Raw genomic sequence first — 16,593 nt, forward strand, 5'->3', positions numbered from 1 at the left:
TCAATGAAATCATTTGGTTTATAATAAAATAATTCTTTTAATACAACAAAAAATGTTGACAAATAATGTTTCCATCTAGTTATATAAATTTATTAGGAATTGGCAAAAAAATTTCTTAGAAGCATCTTTAAAAAGCCAAGTACGTCCAAGGATGGAGTACTGCTGCCAAATCTGAGCAGGAGCTGCTAAAAGCAGCCTATTCTGCCTTGACAGAATACAAAATAGACTTTGTGGCTTAGTGGGGGATGCCCTTTTCTCTTCCCTGCAGCCTCTCTCTCACAGAAGAGACATTGTGAGCCTGTTTTTGTTTTATCGTTGGCAAGTGCTCGTCTGAGCTCCAATCTCTGGTCCCCCCTCACCAATCTTTCACGAGAAACACCCGTCTAGCTGAAACTACTGTCAATAATTTTAATTTTCCCCACTCTTTATCTGTGCGTAAATCACAACATAGATTCCATGAGCAGAGCTTCTTTCTCAGAAGTGCACGATTGTGGAACTCTCTTCCGTTCGCCTGTTTCCCACCTGACTACAACTTGGATGTCTTCAAGTCCAACATAAACAAATTCCTGACAAACCGCTCTCTTAAGTAAGACACCCTATCAAATATCCAATACTAATGATTACTACGATACTATCTCATTGATTACTGTACACGCAATAACCCTTATCCCCGAGTGGCTTCCGGGCCTTGATAAGTTGTGACCTCCATGTAAATTTCTTTTTAAAGTTTGAATAAACAGGCATCTTTGAAACCATGTTAAGATGCAAATATTTTATTAAAAATCATTTGATTTTTTTAAAACTTGACTTTATTCGTATTAACTTAGGATAGTAAAATACCCATAACCAAAGAAAGAGCTTTTCCTTTGTAAAAATAAAAATGCCAACTTGTGTTGTTATATTGAGACTCCATGCGAATGCTGTAGCGGAGTTAAAACTTTTTTACTTTTAACTTTTTTTAGTCACATGGCCATGGTAGTGTAATGAGAATTGGTTGCAAAGACATTTTGCTTGTTTATTCAATATAAATTTATCTTGCCAGATGTCCAAAATCAAACCCAAATAGCAATGCATGTACAAAATCGATGTCTGATTCTAACTAGTGAGTCATGTTTGACAATTATAAACGTTCTATTTAGTTGCCTCCCCACAAGAGTAGAGTTAGAAACAAGGTCAATTTTTAATATAAGGAATCCATCTTCCCGAAAAAGATCATTCTGTTATGTGGCAAAAATAAAATCCTGCACTAGGATAGGGCAAATACACTTTAATTTCAGTCCAAAAACCAAAAAGTAGTTGACTATATCATTTGTCAGAAAAAAAATTTATATTCCAACCGGCTTCATCATTTACCTATTCTATCCATCCGAATAATTCTTACAGTAATAGAAACGTTTCACCATTTGTTACAAATAAAAAATTCAAAATGGTCTCTACATTTGCTGAGTATATATTAATGATTTCATTTTTATCTGCAAAGTGCACAATAAAATTAAAAAAAAAAAAAAAAAAAGAAATATGAAAGTAAAAGCTCCAAAGGTAAATACAGTCAGTAACTTATAAATGGAAACGTAACCAAGCATAATTCAGTTGTAAAAAGATTGGCTATATAAAGATCAGGGTTGTGTGGAGTCAGAGGTTTTGTGTGGAGTCAGAGGTTTTGTGTGGAGTTAAAGTTGTATTTTTTTAATCTTTGAAGAATCAAAAGTTGGTCTAAATATTCGAAGATTCTAAAACAAGAAGGCAGAATTAGAGTCAAATTTTTTGGAATTCAAGGAGTTGGAGTTAGAAGTTTAGAAAGGAGTCAAACCCTCTGTCTCTGCAACCCTGATAAAGGTCGAGGCAGAGAAAAATCATCCTTTAATCATCAAAAATATCCATGGAATTAAAATCAATGCACTACCACATTTGTAATGTAAACAGAAAAACATCAATTTGAAAACATTTCTACAAATGTGAGTAACCAATTACAAAAACAAAAGCTGGGACCAAGCAGGGAATAAAAACCCCGTCCGGCTCCACTTTGAAAAGGACAGATTTCAGGTGACACTGCTTTAACCTTTACCTTGATATGTTTGAGCAGTTTTTGCGACCAAGAGTGCGTTTTTTTTTATATATTTACATAACTTTAATTAACCTTTGGATTAATATTTTTATTTAAAAAAATAAATAAAAATAATAACTATTTAAAGCAAAATTTAGATTGATATTTTTACCATGTTCTGAAAGCATATCACATTTAAAATTGTTGTTTACAAGTAATGTATTTGTATATTTACAAAACAAAACAAAGAATGATGATAATAACCGATGTAATAATTGAAAATTTAGAATCTTTTAAATAAAACTATTTAAACCAAAGTTTTTAAGGGCAGAAACAAATATAAAATAACTGATAATTAGATCAATCCTTACCCCCTCTCCCATGTGCGCAGAGAGAGAGGGCATTACACACAAAGAAAATAAAAACAAACTTAAGACAGCGAGTGTGTATATCGGGGGGGGGGGGTGCAGGATGTCATTCTTTGATGAAACAAAAGGCATCTAAGTTTCTACACCTCATCATGAATCGTTTCAAGTCTGTCTTTCCACCAAAATTAACATTCTCAGTTTTCAGAAAGAACTGTCATAAGAGAGAAAAGGAAGGAAAGCCCAGATTAAGATTTGAAAGAGAAAAAAAGGAAAAGAGGAAGAAAGATAAAGTATGAGAGAGGAAAAAAAGAGACAAATAAAATCAACTCAATAGCAATGAAAAAATACCTTTAATAAGTTTCCAGACATTTTGTACAAGCATTTAAAATTGTTGTAAACTTGAAAATTCAGTATGCTATTGCTAGAGATGACTGACCAATTTTTATGATTTCAGGTTCAAATAAACAGCTACAGCAGAAATTGGAATACACCCTACTAAAGCCTGATTATCACAGATGGTGAATTAAAAAAATACAATCTGGATATGAAGACACTTTAGAAGAACGATATGCAATAAAATTCTGTTTTAAACTTGGAAAAAATGCCACAGAAATGTATGGAATGCTTCGGACTACTTTTGGACCATCCTGCCTGAATCGAACATCAGTTTTTAAGTAGCATGAGATTCAAGGAAGGCAAGGAGTTTGTGAGGGATGGTGAGAGGTGTGAGAGGAGTAAGGAAGTCACAATACCAGAGTTGATTGGCCAAATAAAGAATTTCATGGATAAGGACTGTCATGTATCTATAGAGAGAATAAGTGCACAGTTTCACGTCAGTATGGAAACTGTATACACAATTAATCATGAGGAACTGAAGATGCGGAAGATTTGCATGAAGTTTGTTCCAAGGATACTAAGAGAAGATTCAAAAGAAACCCATTATGACAGCAAGATGGACATCAAGACAGTTCTTAACCCTTCCTATAGTCCAAATCATGCTCCCTATCACTTTTGGTTATTCCCTAAGCTCAAGGAAAACCTTAGAGACTGTTATAAGACAATTGAGGAGATGAAAGAGGCTGTAATGAGGATCATTGACACACTCACACAACTTTCCAGAAGTTGTTTGAACGGTACAACAAGTACATATCAACCGGAGAAGATTACTTCGGATTGGATTAGAATTTTAATAAAAGTGTCCATACGGAAAAAGTCTGGAGACTTATTGAAGACACCTTGTAACAAGGCAAAACTCTAGCAATTTGCCCAATCATAGGAAGCTTTTGCAATTTAAGTGGAAATCTGTGTTTTCTAGCTAATATGAAAAATGGAATTCTACCAAAAAGCGCAGACCTCACCCTACTTATGCTTATATGCTTACGTTTGAAAAGGTGTTTGGTGCAACCTTTGAATGACATTAGATACAGTGTCATGCTAAATCCATTCTTTTCAATTGGAAGCATGGTTGATATGTTGAAGATAAGAAACAAATAGTTTTGCATACTTACTAATACTTCATAATCCGGAATGGAATGCGTCCCTAAACCAGGTCGATCAAATGTTACCCGATAAGTATTATTCACAGTATCCAAAGCTTCAACAGATCCGGTAAACAGTCCGTCCTGCAACTTCCTTGAACGAGCTGCAAAAAAAGGAAAAATAAAAATTTTCAGTTTTTATTCTTAACAAAAATACAAATGTCTGATTCATCTAACACTGAAATCTTTCTGATCTTTTAAAGACGAGCATTTTTTTCCAACATAATCTAAGAGTTCAGATATTGTTTGAGGTGAAGCTGAGTGAAAAAATAAATATCCAGCAATACTACTTAGACTAATAACGGAAGAAAAAGCTACATATAGTATTTTTTAACAACAGGTAAAATTTCCACAGCTACCCCCCCCCCACTTCTCACTTGTTGTGCCCAGTTTTAGTCGCTTTTAAACGTCGTATTTACAGATTAAATTTTTCTTTTTTCTTAATTTTGGCACATCCAAATTAATTAATTTTGTATTTTATCGATTTTTTCCTGAAGAGATGATAGTGGAAAGAGCTCTCAAGAAATTTCCGCGCATATTATTTAAAAAAAAAAATACTTAAGCTGAGATCTTTTTTTTTTTATTACAATTTCACCCCAAACAAGGCACATTGCCACTTTGGTGTAGGGGGCTACTATCAGGGGAAACAACTATTGGGGTACTATGTAGGGATTTGGGCAGCAAGATGTTGGTTCACGTTGCGTTTGAACTTCTGCACATCAGTAGTTGGGGAAGCAGTGACCTGGAATGGAATTCCAAAGTCTAGCGGTTCTGGGGAAGAAACTACTGGAGTAGGATCTCTACAGTGTGGGGGTGGGATTTTGCAGCTTGTTGGGTCTGTCGAGGGTGTTCATGTCGTGGGGGCACAAGTGCTTGCAGTTCATCAGAGCATTCACCATTAAAATAGTTGTAGAACAGGCTGAAGCTTTGATGCCAGTTTAGGGCCTATCAGATTTGCGACTCTCTTTTGAACCTTGTCAAGGAACGAGAGACTAGTAGCCGATGCACCAGCCCAAATATGACAGCAATACTCCATACATGGGCGAATGGTTGCCTTATAGAGGTACAGGATACTTTCGGGTGTTAGTAGTTTTCTAGCACGGTAGAGAGAGCCCACCTTCCTTGCAGCGGCCCTGGCAATGCCCTCGATGTAATTGTTCCAACTCATGTTTCCTGTGAACGTTAGGCCAAGGAGCTTGAAAGACGTACGTACTCTCAGATAAAGAGTCGTTGGCCATTGCTATAGGTGGTAGAGAGGGTTTCTTGTAATTATTGAATGAAACTAGTTTAGTCTTGGCAGCATTGAACGTGACCATCCATTTTTGTCCCTATTCCACTACTGATTGGAGGTCATCCTCTAGTGTTTCTGTCATTTCTTTAGATATATGTTCATTTGTTTTCCTGTCATGCCTGTTATAGAGTGTGGTGTCATCAGCATATATACCCATCTCAGAGGCAATTTTGTCGGGGAGGTAATTTATGAATAATAGGAACAGTAGAGGTCCAAGGATAGACCCCTGGAGCACTCACGCATTTATATCATATTGTTTAGATGTATGACCGTCGAGGACAACCTGGATTTTTCTCTTATCTAAGAAGGATTTAATTATGTTAAGTATTCTACCAGTGATACCGCATGATCTAATCTTCCTGAGGAAACCCTCATGCCATACCCTGTCAAAAGCCTTAGATATATCTAGAGCTACTGCTCTGCCCTCTCCCGCTTTGTCCAGTGAATGGCATATACGTTTAGAGATTACAGTTAGGATGTCTGCTGTGGAATGGGCTTGTCTAAATCCATATTGTTGGTCAGTCAGAAGTTTAGCATCTGTAAGGTGATGGACTAGAGCATGGTTAATTAAGGTCTCAAATATTTTGGCAAAAAGTGGGAGGAGGCTAATGGGGCAATAATTTATTGGGTCAGTTCTTTCGCCAGAATTCTTGAATACTGGTACAACAGAAGCAGTTTTCCAACAGCCCGGAAAGCAAGATTCATTAAGGCATTTGTTGTAGAGTTTGGAGAGAACTGGAGCTACTTCGGCTGAGCACTTTTTTAATAGCACAGCTGGGATGAGATCGGGTCCACATGCTTTTGAAGTGTCAAGGTTTTTTATGATAGCATGCACCTGAGCAGGGATGATTGTCAGGTCGTCTAGCATGGCATCTGTCCGCATAGGAAATTCAGGTAGGGAGTGGTTGGAAGGTGCCTATTATTTACTACACTGTTGTAGATTTTCCAGAAGTCACAAGTTCCTAGTTTTTGTGCTTCGATGTGTTTTTTAGTGGTTTCCGTAAATTCTCTCTTAGCTGTCGCTATTTCTCGAAACCAAAACCTAAAGGCAGTGAGTCAAGTACGATTTCCATTCTTTTTTTCTGGATGAAAACCAATTATTTGGTTGGTTGTTTTTGTTTTATGGTATATCAACCCTTTTCAGGTTATTTAATGCTGAATCCAGTGATTTCGAATAAAAATTTTTAAATAGAATATAGTTGGGGTTTTTTTTCAAGTCGGTTTCTATTTAACCCATAGTTGAGACCCTAACAGGTACTACTACTCCAGGTCAGAGTGGACCTGAGAGCAATGGCAATTAAAGGGTGGCTCCACACTCCCCAAAGCTCGCAAGCTGGCGCCTCACCATTGGATATAGTTAAGGTCATATCCAGGACCAGAAAACCAATTAATAAGTTTTCTACATTTTTGGATAACCTATACACCGAATTTCAAGTCCATAGATTAAAAACTTATTGAGTATATAGGTTGAGAAGTGTCCTCTCACACATTCTCAGTTATAGAATAGATTTTTTTGTTTTAATATCATAAAATATTTTGTTGAAGAGGAAAGAAATCTTTCCTACCAGTTACTTTGGTTCCAATCACAAGATGCATTGGAATTTCTTCAGGCAATTCCTTAAAATTGATAAGTTCTGCCAATTTTCTCTGCTGCAATAAACGGATCTTATTACGACGTTGTTCAAGAGCGTCTCGTTCCTCTTGGAAGAAAGCTGCGGAACATCTGAAAAAAAACAAAAAACAAAAACAGATCAATCGCTTAATAACATTGTATATATAAATTTACAAAAAATTCTAGATTAACAAAACCAAATAACAAGATCATGTATGTATTTTTCTCCCCTAAATCTAACTCTATTATAAATACACTTTTTTTTTTATTTAGCATTAATTGTTCCAAAGTCTTGGGGACATTTCAACTTCCCATATCTGCTTTAGTGAGAAAGGGTTTGATGACTTAATTTTCAAACAGGATGGGGCGCCACCACACTGGAGCATCAGTGTAAGACAGTTTCTGAACACAACACTGCCAGACAGATGGATTGGACGATCTGAGGAAAATGATCACAATCTCATGATCTCACAGCCTGCAGTTTTTTTTATGGGGATTTGTAAAAGGACTGGTTTATGTGCCTCCAATTCCAAGAGACGGGGATGAGGTGAAGGCCCGAATAACAGAAGTTGCTGCAACCATTGACAATGGAATGCTGGGACGCGTTTGGCAAGAATTAAACTATCGGCTTGATGTGTGTCGTGCGAAAAATGCTGCTCACATTGAACATCTTTGAAAATTTCATGAAAAACTTGAGATTACAAGCTTTCTGAATATACCAGACGCATTTTTATATCCTTAATAGTTTTCGAGATATTCAATGTTAAAATGTGCCCAAGACTTTTGGAATACCCATTTTTTTTTTTTTTTAAAAGTACTTGTTCAGAATTTCTTCCATATATAAAAAAAAAAAAACAAAAAAAAAAAACATCTGTATGATGTATGTACTTGTGATGGAAAGAAAATATCAAACACCAAATATTACATAAATTGATCAAAGAGATTGATTTTTAAATAAGAAATTAAATTCATGGCTAACTTAGGAGTATGTGATCTTGAAAATAGTCTAAAGAAACAAGGAAGATAACTCTAAATTGGAATTTTATAAATTCATTCTTAATATGGAGAGAAAAAAGTGGGGAGATGTCATTGGAAAAGCTCAGATTCATCTAAAAAAGTTTCTTTATTCAATCAATCATTGATTCCCCTTTTATGTTGAAATTTCTTTATAAATAAAATTTCATTTTTTTTTCATCTTACTAATCGTTACATAGCAGAGACCTCAAAAGAAAATGAGTAACAGCTTGGGTTTTTTTATATTCATAGATTGGCAGCTGATTGTCTGAAGTGGTCATTCTGGTGTGGCCTCAGTAAGATCTATATATATTCCAGCAGAGGGGCAGTTAGTTGGTTTACTGAACATCTTACAATCACTTGAGGCTAGTGTGCCTCTCTAAGATGGGCCTTGGACTCTAAGCTATGAGATTATCTTGATTTACAAGTCAGTTGTTCAATGGGAAAAAATGGGTATTGTTGTAAAACTCACAAAATAAAACTTTGTTACTTGTTTTAAACTGTAAAGTCCTGATTGAGACTAGCATAAAAATTGAGCAACGATGTTGAACCAGCTGAATGAGCAGAAGATCACAAACTGTACACTGAACACATACAGATGCTTTACATATGCCTCAGAAAATCAAACTTCTGGTTCACATCCTGGGAAGTGGTAACAGTGGAAGTGCTGTTTATCCCGAAATAGCATGTGATTTAATATTTTGAATTACTTTTATCTAAGTCCTCTATCTGGTCAACACAAAGTAAATATAGGTATTTTTTTTAAATATTTATTACACCCAGGAAAAAGAAAATCGGCTTTATTCCATGTGTGTGCTGATGATAGCTCGTATGTTCTAGGGATTTACCAGCACCCACATGCAATAAAATTAAAACAAAAGAAAAAGATTTAATGAAAAAGAAATTTATTAAAAAATAAATTAACAAGAAAAAGAAAAAGATTATTATTTTTTGAAGGGCGACATCTCGCTAATAAAATTGTCTCCCTTAGATTATAAAGAAAGTATTTCTTTATGTATTGTGTTTTGAAATGGTTTGCTCTATACGTAATATGTGCTTTTCGGTCAACAAACTCAAAGAATAAATAAAAACTTTACCAGAATCCAAACAGCAGTTCTTCCTTCAGTGAGATTTTTGTTTTTTACGGCCTTTATGAGGAAGCCGGAATTCGGACGTTGGTTGCCTATATGTGTACATCCCAAAAATATGTCACGAACTGACTTTACCCACCAATAGCGTTTCTTTTATATGAGTTTTCAAGGAACTTCCTGGAACGTTCTAGAGACTCCAAAAAGAACAAAAAGGTGTTCTACGCCTTTTTATATTTATAGACGCCGATTATTATTTATGTTTATGAATAACGACATTCTAGAAACGTCTTTATGTTTTAATTAATATATCAATAAACATTTTTATATATTATAAGAAATATTTATATATTTCTTAATCCAATCACAGGAGAAAATATGTTCTCCTATGACAGCATTCCAACATATATCCGAGAGATTTCATAGTTATATTACTTCCCCTGTTTCTTAGATGGCGATTGATGATTTGGCACCCCAACAAAACATCTTCCAACAGATATTATGTACTATAATATGTAATAATATTATTTATTAACATTTTGATGTAAATAATTCTTATTTTTATTTAAAAAATGTGTAATATTTATTTCTTGTAATTGTTAACTTTCTTTTTATGTGAAATATTCTTAAAATAAATGAACATTTTTTTTTTACAGAAAAGTATCATTCTTATGCCAAACTACTACTACTACTACTACTAATAATAATAATAATAATAGTAATCATAATAATAATAATAAGAAGAATAATAATAAGAAGAAGCATAATAGTATTAATTTGTCTAAGAAAGTGATAAATTTATTCAGTTAAAATATGAAGATGTTTCGTCGGGGACACCAAATCATCCATCATCATCTAGAAAACAGGGGAAATAATGCAACAGTGAAATGTCTCGAAAAAATATGCCGTAATGCCAAAAAATGTGTGTATGCTTATGTTACAGAGTGATGACATTTATGCTGTTATTTCATCCATATTTGAAAAGTGGACAAGGAAAAGTGTGGATTAATATCTTTGAACAGGACCATTTACACTCTGACTTTAACAGAACCCCTAAAGCTTGAATTCACTGGATAAATATGAAAATAGTAATAGACCTGTTGTTGCTTCAATAAAATAATGCGGCTCACAATCGCTGGATATTTTTTCCTCACTTCTCTTTGCTTCTTTCTTCATCTGCTCCAAATGCCTTTCTTCTCTCAACCACCTCTTTTTCACAGAAGAGACATTACTAGTCTTTCTCTACTATTGTTATTTTCATGGCAGGTGCTTGACTGAGCTCCAATGTGTGATGTAGACGAGTCGAACAATAGTAATTTCTCACCAGCCAAGGAAAAAAATCTCAATACAAATTCGTTTGTTAAAAAAATATAAAATTATTATTTTGTATCTTGTTTTGTGTGAGCACCTCAAGCATTAGATGGAGAGAGGGGGGGGGACGGATTCAACGGAGACTCATAGCTGCTGTTGCTTTTTTTTGACTGACTCTATTCTCTTCTGCCTTGCCTGTTTATACTGATCTTTTCTCTAGCAGGTGTTTCAACCCCGACAGCTGAGGTCAATTACCTGATCTATTCACCTCCAGCGACATCAGTTTTGACAGCCTTAACTCATTACTCGGTGCTTTTAGTTTCCGACCGTCCTGCACGTGTGCATGTGTGTACAGTTTCAACACACAACAAATGTATGTCCCCCGCCCGTAAAGCATTCATAACAAAAACTTGTCTCGCTACAATCACTATCAATAATTTTCTTTTTTCTCTATTTTAAGCTAAAAAAAAAAATTTTCTATGAACAAAAGTTTTTTTCTAGAACTACCTGTGGAATACAATAACACAAGGCTGTTTTCCAGCTGATTACAACATGGGTATTTTCAAATGCAATGTAAACAAAGACGTATTGAGCTGTCCTCTTAATCAAATTTTACCCAATCACTGCTATCGTTACCAATCATGATCTTGTCTCATCATCCTCCTGACACTCATTTAAGCATTATTTTTGAGTGGCCTTTTGGCCTTGATAAGTGGTGACAACCTAGTAAAAAATAAGTCAAACATGCGCGGACCCTCTCCATGAGTAAAAAAATTACTTTCACCATGACTAACATTGGGGCAAAATTTAAAAAAAAAAAAATCTAAGGCATGGTTATTGAACAAACAAATGGACAAACAATTTTGGAGCAATTTTACCCCTATAATGTCCCCTAGGTGAGCAACCAGAGTTATTCCAGAAAATCCATTCTAGCAAAAAATTACTTTCACCATGACTAATGTTTGTGCAAAATTTAAAAAATATCCAAGGCGTAATTATTGAGAAAAGTGTGAACAAATGAACGCTGAACAATTTTGGGGCAATTTTATCATTATATTGTCTCTAGAGGACCGACCAGAGGTATCTCAAAAAAATCTGTTTATAATTTACTTTCACCATGACTAATGTTTATGCAAAAAAAAAAAAAAAAAAAACTAATGCATGGTTATTGAGAAAAGTGTGAACAAATGAATGGACAAACAGGAGTGAATTACTAGTATCCTTTGTCAGGGGACCCCAAAAAATACTTTTTGTTTTCACCTTTGTTTTTTTTTAATTGAAGTGAATTTTTTTGTTTAATCTTTATATAAATAAAATGAACTCATTTTTTCCCGTCTGATTTTGACATTAATAGGATTAAAAATCAAGATATTTCATGCAAATATAATATGCACAAACGGCAGAACAATATCTGAGGTGTGTTATAGGCTTATTATTTCTCAAATTCCTCGATAATCTTAGATTTCTATACTTTTTCTGCTGAGAAGTCACGGCCAAAATCGGTTAAGATCAATGGAAGTGGTAAAATATTTTCTCTCTAATAAATTCCTCCTCCCCCTGCCACCACTTAACACCGTTTGGGGATCGTTCACAAGGAACAGTTGAGAAGAGAACACCGGTTTGGCTTCGTAGTTCTTTCATGTGAAGTTATTTAAAATTATTAAACTAAGCTGCAGTGCTCTGTGGCGTAGTGGTTAGCGTGCTGGACAATTCACATTATATTTTCACGTTTGCGCCGACCTACCGTAGTCGTTTTTTTTTGTTTTTTTTTCCTAAACAACTGGAATGGACTTTTCTTGGTGGCCGAACTGTTAACGTTGCAGATGTTTTTTTTTTGTTTTTTTTTCACACTTTATTTTCCTACTTTTACTCATGACTCCGGGTTTGATCCTTCCTACTTACCTACCATAACATTTTTAACCCCCCCCCCCCCGTCCCGGAAACAAACACTCGGGCAACGCCAGGTACCCCCGCTAGTAACTAAATAATATTTAATAACTTGTCATAAATTTGATCCTCACTAGAAACGGCAGATTTTGACATTTCTTTAGTTTTACAACAAAGACAAACCTTTTTTTTTGTTTCACTTCATTGCTCAATCCTCTACAGATACCAATTGCAATTCGTTGTAAAGAAATGTTTGCTGTTATTTTATCTTTGTTTCAAAAACGGCAGACATAAAAATGTGGATTAATACGAGTGATGGGACGATTTATCGGAATCGAAAAAATTGGAATTTTTGATTATACTGGAATCAATATTGGAAGAAAATGTGTTGATTTTCCAATGCCAAAAACGATCCTTTTAATTACATTTTTTTTATTTGATTTTGCTTGAAGCAATAACTTCCACTGCTGGTAGTAATGATAAAATAATTACTATCCATTTTAAACTAGTAAAATTAAAATTGATAGATTGTCCCCATAAGTGTTTTTCTTTTACGTAAGAAAATATCTGCACATTTAACATGTTTTTACGAAAATCAGGGAAAAACAATTCTATAGTTTGAATCGAGAATTTAGTACAGATACTGTAAATGTATCAGAATCCTCCCATCATTAGTTAATACCCCCACAACAGTATCAGTGCATAAACAAACAGAACAAAATTGCAGCCACTTGACATCAGCTCAAACAACAAAAGTTAGCTGTTCACTTACCTGCGTGGTTTACCCATGAGACGTCGGATCTTACACCATTCAACTCGCCTTAACTGTTTTGTTTTCAATTGGGGAAAAGATTCTTTTAAGCAGTCACAGAAATCATTTTCACCTTGAAATAAAGGCCTAGAAATAAAACCATGGAAATTTATTACTTTTTTTTTATTTTGGAAAATCTTTTTTAAAATATAAAAAAATTACTTTTAAAGCAGATAAAAATGTTGAGAACGAAAGAAACAACAACAAAAAAACAATTTAACATGGTGTCATGGTGAAAGTTTGGTATTGTATATTTAAACAATCGAAAAAATCAAAAATAAAACAAAATTAGAAATAATTGAAAAATTCAATTTACTACCGATCTGTATAGTTTTAATTTACTGAAAACTATTTTTAAGTTCCTTTTTTTTTTTATTTCAAAATACTTTACACTATATCAAAAATTTTGACCTTATGTGGTCACACGAGGCTGAATTTGTTTTTTACAAGCCATCAAAGTAAAAAAGAAAAGGCTTAAAAAAGGGTCAAAACTGAAAAGCTATTCAGGTCGATGGATTAAATTTTCTTATGTTATTTGTCATAAATTTATATTTTTACCATTCTCTAAAAGGCTTTTTTTGCTGGACTTCTCGCTTGGCTCATTCCTTCTTAAAACTTTTTATATCACGTCTAAATGATAATATCTAAGAGTTACAAATGGGGATCGCCTGTCTATTTAATTTGCCCGACTTTTACGCGCTATTTTTTCCAGATTTTTAGAGAATCCCATGCATCTTTCGCTTTTCTGTATAAAACAAGCGAAAACTGGCTTGCAGCCGCGTCATGTTTCAAGGTCAACCACCACGCGACATAAGTTTCTCGCACCTGTTAATTTCATTTTATATGTTAAATTAAGATGCTTTTCATTCTTCTCTTGTGGCCAAGATGGCTAGGTCCCAGGGTTTTTTCCATTTTGTTTCCATCTCCACGTCAAAGGTTCAGGGTTCAAGCCTACTTTGCTACTAAAACTTTGTTTTTTTTCTTTTACACCTCCAAACACCCGACTAAAGTTTTTTTTTAAAACAGGGTTGTTTTGATCACCACCACCCCCAACACACACACACCTACAAACACCCAGGCCACGCCGGGTACCCCCTGCTAGCCTATATGTATAAAAGTGAAAATGTGTGTGTGTGTATGCATGTATGTTCGCTTTTTGTGTATGTCCCCGAAAGGCTTTTTTCTAAGAAGCGATTAGTCGGCTCACTCCTTCTCAAAACTTTTTATATCACGTCTAAATGATAATATCAAAGAGTTACGAACAGGGGTCGCATGTGTATTTAATTTGCCCGACTTTTACCAGCTCGCCGCCTTGAAAAGCGAATGATCTGGCTTGCAGCGCAAAACTAGGTCAGACACCACGCCACTTCCTCACACTTGTTTATTTCGCTTCATAAACATTCACTTAACGCTCTTATCAGTTCCTTTCCCTCGTGGCCGAGACAGTTAGGTGTCTGGCTTTTTTCCCCCCTTTCGTTTCCCTCTTCGTGTCAAGACTTTGGGGTTCACTCCTACCTTCCTACTAAAACTTTTTTCTTCTTTTACACCTCCAAACACTCGGGCAATGCCGGGTACCCCCCCCCCCCCGCTAGTTCTAAATAAGTACCAAATTTAATTTTGGATAATTAAACAATCTATTTTTATCGTAAATAGGAGTTAACGTTTGTTTCCCTAAGGGTTTTCTCCTTATATACTTCAATGACACAATAATACATGTCAAAATATATTTTATATACTTCAATGACACAATAATACATGTCAAAATATATTTTATATACTTCAATAACACAATAATACATGTCAAAATATATTTTATATACTTCAATGACACAATAATACATGTCAAAATATATTTTATATACTTCAATGACACAATAATACATGTCAAAATATATTTTATATACTTCAATGACACAATAATACATGTCAAAATATATTTTATATACTTCAATGACACAATAATACATGTCAAAATATATTTTATATACTTCAATGACACAATAATACATGTCAAAATATATTTTATATACTTCAATGACACAATAATACATGTCAAAATATATTTTAGTTATGGGATCGTGTTAGATTTGAAAAATATATTTGTTTTAATAGATTTGATTAGCCATAATTTATAACTGACCAATCAAGTCAACCATCTCTCATCTATCTATATTTTTCTCCCCTCCCTATCTCACTTTATGTCTTATAATTCTTAATGGCTGTGAACGCATTTACAGAAAGAAGGTATCTTTCTGTAGCATTATCTAATTAACATGTCTGTATATGCCACAAACATGTTTGTAAATTAGATGTCAAAATACTAAATCTCTTTATTCCTATACAAGAACAATAACAATAATACTTCTAATAATAATTGGGAGATGATGCTGGTCTAGTGGTTAACGACATGGACGGACGACCTGGGTGTTCTAAGTTCAAATCCAGTTTGTTCCACAAAAATCACTTTCACTTAGGATGTTGGCAACCTTCCGTGGTCCATCCTGTAAGTACCCTTGTGTCTTTCTAGAAATAATATTGACTAAAAAATTATCAGGGAAACCAATGCCAACAATAGAATCTTCGGATTCATACAATATGATGATGATGATAATGATTATTATAATAATAATAATAACATCAAAGTAAAATAGTGGTAACTGTTGTGACCCAATGGGTCATGAGTACATCTGTTTATTTTTTTTAAATATCGAAATAGGATTATGACTTTTTGTTTTGAGATTCTCATAAATGAAATTGACATTTTTTTTTTCTGCAAAGAATTAATATTTGAAAATAAGTGCAAAACTTTCGGACTTACATGTCAAGATTTGAATAGAACCATTCATAACAGACCCATTTGTGCGCTTTTGGTAACTTTAGCAAATTACGCAACCGTATGCCAATGGCATAAGATGTTTTCTTATCATGGGTGACCATAATTTTACTGTGCTGCAATAGAAAAGAAGTCATGTTTAAAGCAACTTTTAGAGAATTCCATTAACAGGTATCATATAATCATTGCGTGTTTGTCCAGTTAGACGTGTTTACACAGCTAATATATTCCTTGTTTAGCATTACCTAAAACAACATGGACACATTGATTTGTAATATTTTTATTTTGGAGGGTCAACAAAAACAAAATTAGTTAAGGGGTGTTTGTTTTCGATTAACTTTTCTTTGTTAGATGTTGCCCTTTTGTCCCGGGATTTGATTATGTAACATTTTTTTAACGTATTATACGGTAGGGTGAAGAAGCAAAAGGGGAGAAACGGAAGAGTAAAAATGGGTATAGAGAGAAGGAAGGGGGAGCTGAGAAGTTTAAAAAGAAAGATGTTACCCACATTTTTTAACTATTCTTTTTTGGTCTCCACCCCCACCTCCCCACCCCTTTCGTGAGCGATGCTAATTGTTATATAAGAGGAGGCTCATCTAAGGTAGGTAACAAGAATAACTAAAATTGAACTGGGTAAAGCTTTTAATTCCCCCTTCTTCCCCACTAATAACCATCATCATCAAGTGGTGTTCTGCCTGGTACAGGCATTGACGGCTATGGCTCTCCATCCATCTATCTCACACTCTCTCTCAAGGCAGTCATGATTTCATTGATGCTCATCATTTTTAATGTTTCC

The 16,593-nt window shown here is 34.4% G+C and overlaps 1 protein-coding gene across 2 annotated transcripts in view; it reads right to left on the reverse strand.

The window, feature by feature from the left end:
• LOC145292861 (protein lin-9 homolog) overlaps nt 1-16,593 on the reverse strand; it is a 77,812-nt gene that overhangs the window by 26,090 nt on the left and 35,129 nt on the right. For both annotated transcript variants that reach the window (XM_080138966.1, XM_080138965.1), the window contains exons 5-8: nt 15,783-15,913; nt 12,926-13,051; nt 6,807-6,964; nt 3,921-4,054 (exon numbers count right to left, since the gene is read on the reverse strand). In XM_080138966.1, the coding sequence (XP_079995092.1) occupies nt 3,921-4,054; nt 6,807-6,964; nt 12,926-13,051; nt 15,783-15,913 (549 nt within the window). The remainder of the gene's footprint in view (nt 1-3,920; nt 4,055-6,806; nt 6,965-12,925; nt 13,052-15,782; nt 15,914-16,593) is intronic.

The sequence above is a fragment of the Euprymna scolopes genome, chromosome 14 (genome assembly GCF_053919585.1).
Source record: "Euprymna scolopes isolate OS-2025 chromosome 14, ASM5391958v1, whole genome shotgun sequence".
Lineage (NCBI taxonomy): Eukaryota > Metazoa > Mollusca > Cephalopoda > Sepiida > Sepiolidae > Euprymna > Euprymna scolopes.